Raw genomic sequence first — 10,225 nt, forward strand, 5'->3', positions numbered from 1 at the left:
AGAGCGAACACCTCAGAGGGCGTAGGATCGCGTAAGGTAATCCCACATGGGTGCTCGAAGGAACTGAAGGTTATGACACCCTCAAGAGCACAGAAAGCGCTCTGGGAGAAGGGAAAGGGTTCCCCCAGCGGTAGCGATCATATCCATCTTCCTGCTCTTCCGCGTAGCGGGGCAAAAATGGACAATGATCGGAAACTGAAAAAGGTTATGAAATCAATCAAAAAAATACAACGACATCGATGCATGCGATAATGCAGCAACCGAACTGTCGAGGGTGAGAAAGGGACAAAATGCATCGAGTTGCTACCCCTAGCAACTGACACATAGACTGAAAACCAAGGTCTCACAAAAGACTCAACTGTGACTCGAAGGAAGAGAACCAGGTCACAATAATATGAACGAAACTCCTAGTACGGAGAGAGGCTATAACCCCAGAAAAACGACTCCAAGTATGGAGAGAGAGAGACTGGGACATACATGACATCAAAAATAAAAAAAATGATGCTAACAATGATATCGTTTTAAACTTTGAAATTTTAAACCAACTTCCCTAAAATCTTCAATTATGAAGAACTTCAAAATCTTTTGATTTTAAATCAGATTAAACCTTGAAATAAAAACTCTGATGTTGAACAACAATCTTTTCACCCCTTTAATTTGTTGATTTTTATCGGTCAACACCAAATTGTGCATCGTACTTTGAATAGCCCATCTCACATATTGAGGGTCCATTTGTTGACCTCATTTTTGGTAAATCATATTTTCCTAGCTTAAGCTTAACTTGATTTCACTTGAAACTTTATCTTGAGGGAACCCTAACTTATATTCAAACACACAAAATTTTAACCAAACTCAAAGATAACTCTAATAACAACTTTAATCACTGAAACTCTGGGATTATCCCTTTCTCTGCCGCGATGATTGTAGGACTCAAATGCTCATTTTGAAAGATGCATGAGGCTTTTTTATCACTTATAAATATCATGAAAATAAGTTCGATGATCCTTTGTAATTATTTTTTTTTATATAAAATTCTTCAAGCAAAATTTTTATGTATGATGATTGTCATTATAAATCTTAAAATTATCATTTTGTTCCACAGATCAATCCAGTGATTCAAATTATATTTTGAAAGGTACGTGATCTTCAAAATCACATATGAAAACAATGCAAACTAGTTTGATGGTCATCAAACACCATTTTTACATAAAATTATGCACTTAAGGCTCCCATGTATGAAAAAGTGGTCCTACCTAAAAAAATTTCAATGAGTCATTACTTTTGAAAATGGAATTTACCATTGAGTTTGTATCATTTAAAACATTCAAATAAGTCCTTCCACACTTAAATCAGACTCTATTTGGAGGTCTGTTGAGCCGACGATAATCAGAAGAGAGAAAAATATTAATTTGACCATAACTACCTCAAAATGACTTCAAATCATTCTTGGACTTTAACTAAAGTTATTTTAACTTCAAAAATATATAATTTTGTTGATTAAAATAGAATTAAAGTTTTTGCTCAAAATTTATGATTTTATCTCTCCTAAGGGTTTGTGCCTACTTTGCCTGATCATATCATTTTATAGAGCTTCAATTAGCCAAAAACACTTGAACCATTGAATTTCTTATATTTTTATCTATCAAATAAGCCGAAGTCAATTTATGGTCATTATTAACTCCCAACCACCTTGTAACCACCTCTCCAATTACTTAAGCCACTTTAAACACATATATCTTGAGCTAGAGAATTCTTTTTTTTTAAATGGTTTGAACCATTAGATTCCTTGTCTAATCCTCTTCAAGATGAGCTATACTTATATTTTTCCATAACTGCCCTCAACAAATTACTAAAATGTCCATCTTCTTTGCAAAACAATCCTACCCTTTGAATCTCCACCTTCCATACTCTCCCCATCTAAACCTCCTTATTATGCTATCTCATCAATCCCCATGCTGCTACCCCAATAATCTATGTGTCTCGCGCCCCACTCCTCTCTCTCTTTGCTCCACATAATCTCAAATCCCCACTTTTCATTTCAAAAATGTTAACTCCCTCTCTAATCTTAGCCATACACTTCCTAAATCCTTTTCCCCCTAAATTTTTCCCCCCATTATCTCCCCAACTTGTGACCCCAACACCCCACTTTTTCCCATTTTGGTTCCCTCTCCTCTATCCCTCTCCATTCCTCTCTTCCAAGTAAAAACTGAGCCTTCTTCTCCCTACCCCAAGGCAAACCGGGAGCCTCTCTCATCAATTCTTCTTCAAGCCATGAACAAGGAGCAAGGAGGAAGGCAAGGAAGATCCCCAAGTTAAGGAAGTCAACATCAAAGTAAGGTATAACTCATCTTAAACTAAAATTTTATCATGAGAATTCTTTATTTTCTCCATGAACATTTTATGCTACCATATGAATTGTAAAATTCACCATTAAATTTTAAAATTCTATGTTTTTTTCAAGTTTCATATTAGTTTTTGCTATTCAGCATGAAATTTCACAATTCTTCATGTGTTTGTTAAACTCATTTTGTAAATTTGAACCATTTCTTTCTCAAATCTTTCAATTTTTGCCATTTTACATGTCCAAATCATTGGACTTTTAGTTTAATGCATTGTAAAGTGTTTATATAGTGTTACTTCATTTCCACTACGCAACAGTTCAAGGTTGTAGCTTCATGAAATATTTTAACATTCTAGTTGGTCATACTAGAAGCAGATGAAATTCATAAATAAACCAACAATATAGGCCATGAAAGCATAAGAAAACGCTACACGAAATTCATAAGATGATTGCAGGAGTTCATTCATGCATTCAATAAGATAGAAGTAATAAAATCATATAGAATACTAATTTGAAGTCATGTTGTATGGCCTTCACGAAGCAGAAGTTACGTTTAAGAGAGGGAACGACATTGAATGCCATAAAATATTTCAAATTTGAGATATGTAAATACATAAGATTTGCATGGTATGCATGTAAATGCCCCTTATTTTAATTCGTATCTGTCAAGCCATAAAGTGAAAAGTATTAAGAACAAGTGAGGAAAAATTCCTAACGATCACAAAAATATCGCTCACACTTTTTAATGCTTATTTTTCTGATATTACCCGTTAAATTACAGAGTCTGACAAGTAAAGAAGCTCAAAGATTATAGAAACAGTCTTGCTCGAGAAAATAAACAGTTGACTGATAATATGTCGACATTGGAATCATGCATGCAGTGCCTTGAGGTCTCTACGCTTCTTTTTAGGTATGGATCAACTATTATGTAAGTGAAAGATTTACATACGTACTACTCGATTCATATATATTTACATATCTAATACCTAAATTTCAATTTTTACATATATACCACCTTATCTATGCATGAAAATATGTATTTCACTCTCTAAAAGTTCGAATTGTGGTTAATTTGATGTGATATAAAAAATTTGGGCGGCATAAATTTAAAAAGGTGGAGCTGTTAGATATGTAAATACATACCCCTTTACCTGGCATTTGATATGGTGGTTGTTTTACTCACCAGTCTGTTGTCGAAAGCCTGCCCTGCTAACTCCTTTTTTCCTTGGCATTTTCATCAAAGAAGTATTGGCATGAATTGTTTGATACCATATTGATACGGGGATACAAATTAAAAAAAAAAAAAATTAGATAAAAACAGGAAAAAAAGATCGAGGATGCTTATCTGCAAATAAAAATTTATCATTTTAAATTTGACTGATAACAATTTGAATGCAGATTTGGGTATTAATGCAGAGATCAATGCAGTCATGTTTATAATAATAAAAATGAGATTTTGGTTTTTTATATGGTAAGGTTTTGGTTTTGCTATATAAAGATATACGAATTGATGATATACATGCAAATTACATTTTATTATCTCTTGAGTCTTGACAATACGCTGAACATATTTAGAGAGAATTATGACATTCATAATGTCTGTGGTAAATCATTCAAGTGTTTTTCTATCACAAACAGTTGTGGTTAGCTGATTTTGGCTTGCAGATTCACTTTGCTTTGTCTTTTCAACCCTCCTATGCAGCTTGATGATTTTAATGACTGGCTTAAAGTTTTTTTCAAAAGATATGGCTCGCAGTGATCTTTATTACTGTCACTTAAGTTTAAGTTAATGTTTTTTCTTGCTGTTTTTGATCTGCAAATATAATAGGTGTGATAAATCCTATTTAAACTAACTACTGTTAAATCCTGAAATATGATGATAAATCCTGAAATTCTGAAACATGTCAAATGAATTTAACTAGATTTAATCGGAACTGTATCAAACCCTTTTATGGATTTAAGAGCCCCTGAACTTCATAAATCCGGATTTACAGGATTTAATGAATCCTATGTAAGTGACTCCCTAAATATTGATTGTTTAATTAAACCTAATTAATAACATTTATGATTTGTAATAATTATGTAAATTTATTTGTTTCAATAATCAGATAAAACCTCAGCAATCGTTACAAAACGGCCTTCTTTAATGGAGAGCTGGCCAGCAACACCAATGGCTACAGAGAACAGACCATCATTCAAGTCAACAGCAGGAGAACCATTTGAGCTGTTCTGAGCTTTAACAGCAGCCAAGAAATCCAGGTGCTCTAGATAGCTGGATCCATGATGCAGACCTTCATACCTGTTTTAGGGGAAAAAAAAATAATGAAAATAAAAATCTGTAAATTAAACATCAAGTACGTGTCAATTATGAATACGTGATCGTAATGTGGTTGTTCATGTTTGACTCGATAATTAGCGTGAGTTCGGTTAATTCCTTGAGTCGGTATATTCGATGAGATGAACAGTTAAGGCATTGTTAGATCGTGTTCGGCTTAAGAATAAGGGGGCATTTACATACATAACACCCAATTTTTAATTAGTAATTGCTTACATTTATATCACCCATAGTTTTCATATCACAACAAAAATACCACCATTTTTACTTTTATGAAGTGAAATATATATTTTCATGCATAGACAAGATGGCATAAATGTAAAAATACAAATTTAGGTTTTAGTATTGCAAATACATAGGAATTGAGCGGCATGCTTGTAAAGCTTCTTAAGAATAATTTGAATATGTTCATGTATGACTAAAAATATCCATATATACGCATGATGTGGACTTATGTGTAGATGTGCATATCAGCACATATATATATATGTATAAACTGCATATATTTGTATTAATACGTTTATGGTTATATACATCTTTTTTTATTCTTTTTCTAATACACATTTATGATTATATGAATATATGCATCTATATTTAGGGAAATTTACATTCGCAACACTGGTGTTTTAAACATGCATGAAAATTTGCATTTCATTTTTAAAAGAGGCAATAGTTCTATTTTTGATGTGATATTAAAGATTTAAATGCTATGCAAGTAAATATGAAAGTTTAGCCGTGAGATAAAGTAAATACATTAGAATTGTGCGCTGCATAATGTCACAAGGCTGATAAACATGACACAAAAAGCCAGAAAAAGTTCATGTTGTCAGCTGTTTTGCCGCTTATAGTTGATTCTCCAGGTAGAATTATACGGACAAATTAATATGATTAATTATGCATATTGCTTAAAAAAGAAAATAGTTCAAAGTATATGTACTTTATCCTTTTGTCCTGAGCTTCCAATGTTTTGACTCCAGCTCTCCCGTCAGATCTGCTTCCAACTCGCACAATACTTTCGGGAACAAATGCCTCTCCCTAATACAGGTGTCAGTAGCAGAATAAAATAATATTAAAGATTTACATACCTACAACTCAAATCCTATGTATTTACATATCTAACACATGAAGTTTGAAATTTACACTTATATAACACTTTGTTGTCATGAATCTATACATGAAAAGGTGCATTTCACTTTTAAAAATGTAATAATGGCGATATTTTTATTTTGATGTTGATGTTTTAAGTGTTATGCTGTTATGCATGTAAATATGAAAGTTGAAGTGTTAGATATGTAAATACATAAAAAAATTGTGTGACACGTATGCAAATGCCCCAAGGTGTTATTACATGCACTTGTGAATATCTAACTAAACTAGCAATCTTTCATTAGACAATGGGAGTGGGACAATGAATAGCTAAGGACAAATTTTTTGTCCGGACTCCTACGAAGCTCTCCATGCGGACTCCAATAATATGTCGCCACGTGCGCTATATCGTGGAAGTTATTTCGGGGTTATTGAAGTGGAACCGCGGATGTTATTTTGGGGTTATTAAAAAGAAAATCATATATTACACTTCAATAACCTCAAAATAACACTAAAATAACCCCGAAACAACATCCGCGGTTCCACTTAAATAACTCTGAAATAATATTGCGGAGATTATTTCAGGGTTATTTCGAGGTTATTTAAGAGAAACTCATATATTCCACTTCAATAACCACGAAATAACTCATAAATAACCCCAGAATAACATCTGCGGTGTTATTTCTAGGTTATTTCTGGTTACCTTAGAAATAACACCGCGAAAGTTATTCCGGGGTTATTTTCAGGTTATTGCGGAGTCCGCGGTTCTACTTTAATATTTTTTTTGGTAGGCCCAATATAGCATACATGACAGTATATTACTAGGAGTCCGCACGTATAGCTACGTCCGGAGTCCGGACAAAAATTTTTTCCAATTGCTAAATATCCTCCTGAATAATAATTTGTTTCTAAGAAACAAATGAAAGGGGCATTTACATACATACTACCCAATTCCAATGTATTTACATATCCAAAACCTAAACTTTAATTTTTACATTTATATAACCCTAATCTTTAGGATCACATAAAAAATACCACCATTTTAACTTTAACAATGTGGACCTTTCAGCATTGGTAAGGTGGTATGAATATAAAAATTAAAGTTTAGGTGGTGGATATGTAAATAGATAAGAATTGATTAGTATATATGTAGATCTTCCTAAATAAAAATGTTCATAGAAAGCAACTGACCTTCCCAGTATCACCAACAACAGAGATTTCTTGCTCATTTTTACTCCCCTCGGCGAACATACAAAGATCAAGCATGCCACGAGAACCATTATTGAATTCTACAATAACGTATGCATTGTCAATCATATCTGGAACCTGTGCCAATCACTCGCTCTTAAATATTCTGATACCACATGAAAGCTTTCAAGAAATATAACAAAAGCTTTATATTAATTAACTTCAGCTCCTTAAAACAACTTTTAAGACTCCTATAAATATTATTATTAAAATACAATAAAATTTAATATTGAATTATTATTAAGCATATATTTTTAGGGGGTAAAATTTTTAATGTATTATATCATATCAACGAGTATAGTAAAAATATTGGGTTGGCAAGTGCCTCCCCCATTCATCGCCTGGTTGCACCACCAGTTTCATTCAACTTTAAGATATCAGCATGTCATATCACCACCATCCATCAAAATAACAAGAGTGCCTTCTACACAAAATGATCCACTTTTAAGACTCCTATAAATATTATTATTAAAATACAATAAAATTTAATATTGAATTATTATTAAGTATATACTTTTAGGGGGTAAAATTTTTAATGTATTATATCATATCAACGAGTATAGTAAAAATATTGGGTTGGCAAGTGCCTCCCCCATTCATCGCCTGGTTGCACCACCAGTTTCATTCAACTTTAACATATCAGCATGTCATATCACCACCATCCATCACAATAACAAGAGTGCCTTCTACACAAAATGATCTGCACACCACCCCACCATTAAAATTACATGATCGTTATTAAAATGAATGCATTATATCTTATATCAAAAAAGAAACGTGTCAAATAACAAAAGAAAAATTATCTATAATGATATATGTCATTGAAATCATTTGCTATGGTGAATGTGATTCTCATGACTAAGATTCTATAAGATTTCTTTATCTTCTTGGGTGAAACTATAAATGCAAAGAAATCTACTCCATAACAAAATGGAAAATAATGCAAGTCAAATTAGCTTGTTGGTTGAAGACTTAGTCTTTCAACTAAGAGGTTATGGATTCAAAGCCTTACATATGGGATGTGTGTTTGTGAATAAATTTGCTCAAATTTCCACAAAAATAGAAAATAAATAAATAAATGGACAGCAATGGTTTGAACAGTATTTCATGTAGCTCATCAAAATTTCAAATTGTGTAATTAAATACAATAACAACAACAACAAAAACAAACCTTTATCCCACTAAGTGGAGTCGGCCAAATGCATCATTTTTCTCCATTGTGCCCAATTGGGTGTCTTATTTTTATTTAATTCTAATATATTAAGACCATTTTTTATACAATAAGCCCGAGTCTTTTTAGGTCTACCTCTGCCTTTCTTAGCATCAGTGAATCTAAAACATCTACTATCCTAACTGGATCATTAGATGTTCAACGTTTAATGTAATCAAACTATCTAAAACGACTCTCTCTAATTTTATCTATCACTGGAGCTACACCAACCAATCTCTAATTTTGTCTATCACTGGAGCTACACCAACCAAATCACACATAAAATCATTTCGCATTTTGTCTCTAAGTGTTAAGCAACTCATCCACCTAAGCATTCTCATCTCAGCAACACTTAACTTTGTTTTATGCTTCTCTTTTGAAGGTCAACATTTTGCACCATAGAGCATTGCTTATAAAATTTACCTTTCAATCTAAGCAGTATTTTTCTATCACAAAATAGGCTCAACGCATTCCTCCACTTCAACCAACCAACTTGAATTCTACTAAAAACATCCCTTGTATATTACCATCACTTTGAACAATAGACTCAAGATATCTAAAACATTCACACCTTTTAATAATTTAATCACCCATAGTTACAAATCTGCCACTAAAGCTATTAATACTAAAATTACATTTCATGTATTCAGTTTTAGTTCTACTCAAGCGAAGGCCTTTAAACTTCAGTTTAGACCTCCATAATTCAAGTTTTTTCTTAACTCTTCTCTAGTCTTATCCACAAGAAGGATATCATCAGCGAAAAGCATTCACCAAGGTACATCCTACTATAAATGTCCGCTAAGAGCATACAAAACTAAAGCAAAAAGATATGGGTTTAAAGTTGATTTATGATGTAATCCAACAGAAATAAAAAAATACTTAGTCAATCCTCCTTATGTTCGAACACAAGTAACAACTTTTATATATTTAATGACTTGAATATAAGTCATCAAAGCCTTTAATCTCTAGAACTCTCCAAAAGACTTCTCTTGGAACCTTATTGTAAGCATTTTCTAAATCAATAAAAAAGATATGCAGATCTTCCTTATTTTCTCCGTATTTGTCCATCAATACTTTTAATAAATGTATAGCTTTCATAGTAGATCTGTCCGACATAAAGCCAAACCGATTATGAGTAATTTTTGTATCACATCTTAACTTATGTTTAATTACCATCTCGCATAATTTTAAAGTATGACACGTCAACTTAATTCCTCTATAATTTGCACACACTTACGCGTCCTTTTTATTCTTAAAAAATGGGATCAAAATACTCTTCCTTCACTTCTCAGGCATCTTTTTAGTTTTTAAAATAATATTAAATGGTTTAGTAAGCCAAGAAACTCCCAAATCTCCTAAATATTTCAACACTTCAACTGAGATTTCATCAGGTCAAATTGATTTTCCACCATTGGTTCTTTTTAAGCCTCCTCAACTTCTTTTTTACAAATGCGGCGGTGAAAATAAATTATTTTATTATTACTAACGATATTAAGAACACTAAGGTCGATCGTATTTTCAGAAACTTCATTGAAAAGTTTATCAAATTAGCTCACCCACCTATAATGAATATCTTCCTCTAAGAAAAGCACTTTTTTTTATTTTCATCTTTAATACACTTTACTTGAGTTAAATCTTTTTTTTTTATTTCTTTTGTTTGGCTAATTTATAATATATGTTTAATTCTCTTTAATATTTAATCTATAATAAAGATCACTAAAAGCAAAATTTTGTTCAATTGATTATTAAGACATTTTATATATGTGAGTTGAGGTGTAGGCCTTGATGCAAATTGAGGTGTAGGACTCAAAATTAAACAATTAAATTAATAAATAATATAAAATAATGACATTCTAACATCAATGTAAATCAGAACAAGTCATTGTAAGAGCCTAACAATAAATCACTCATGCTCCAAATTCAACATAAATAAATATTTTGACTTACTAAGATTATAGCTTATCAATTCAAAACTCCTCCAATCCCATTAGTTAGTGGGTGTCTA

The 10,225-nt window shown here is 32.1% G+C and overlaps 1 protein-coding gene across 1 annotated transcript in view; it reads right to left on the reverse strand.

Annotated features, from left to right (window-relative positions):
* Nucleotides 1–4,250: 4,250 nt before the first annotated feature.
* Nucleotides 4,251–10,225, reverse strand: part of LOC110024960 (inositol 2-dehydrogenase 2-like) — a gene marked incomplete at its 5' end in the record, with an annotated part of 8,194 nt that continues 2,219 nt past the window's right edge. Inside the window, 3 exon segments of the mRNA XM_020725166.1 lie at nucleotides 4,251–4,640; nucleotides 5,614–5,711; nucleotides 6,954–7,088. Coding sequence (XP_020580825.1) covers nucleotides 4,439–4,640; nucleotides 5,614–5,711; nucleotides 6,954–7,088 — 435 coding nt within the window.

This window comes from Phalaenopsis equestris, unplaced genomic scaffold (assembly GCF_001263595.1).
Source record: "Phalaenopsis equestris unplaced genomic scaffold, ASM126359v1 Scaffold000283, whole genome shotgun sequence".
NCBI classification, from domain to species: Eukaryota; Viridiplantae; Streptophyta; class Magnoliopsida; order Asparagales; family Orchidaceae; genus Phalaenopsis; species Phalaenopsis equestris.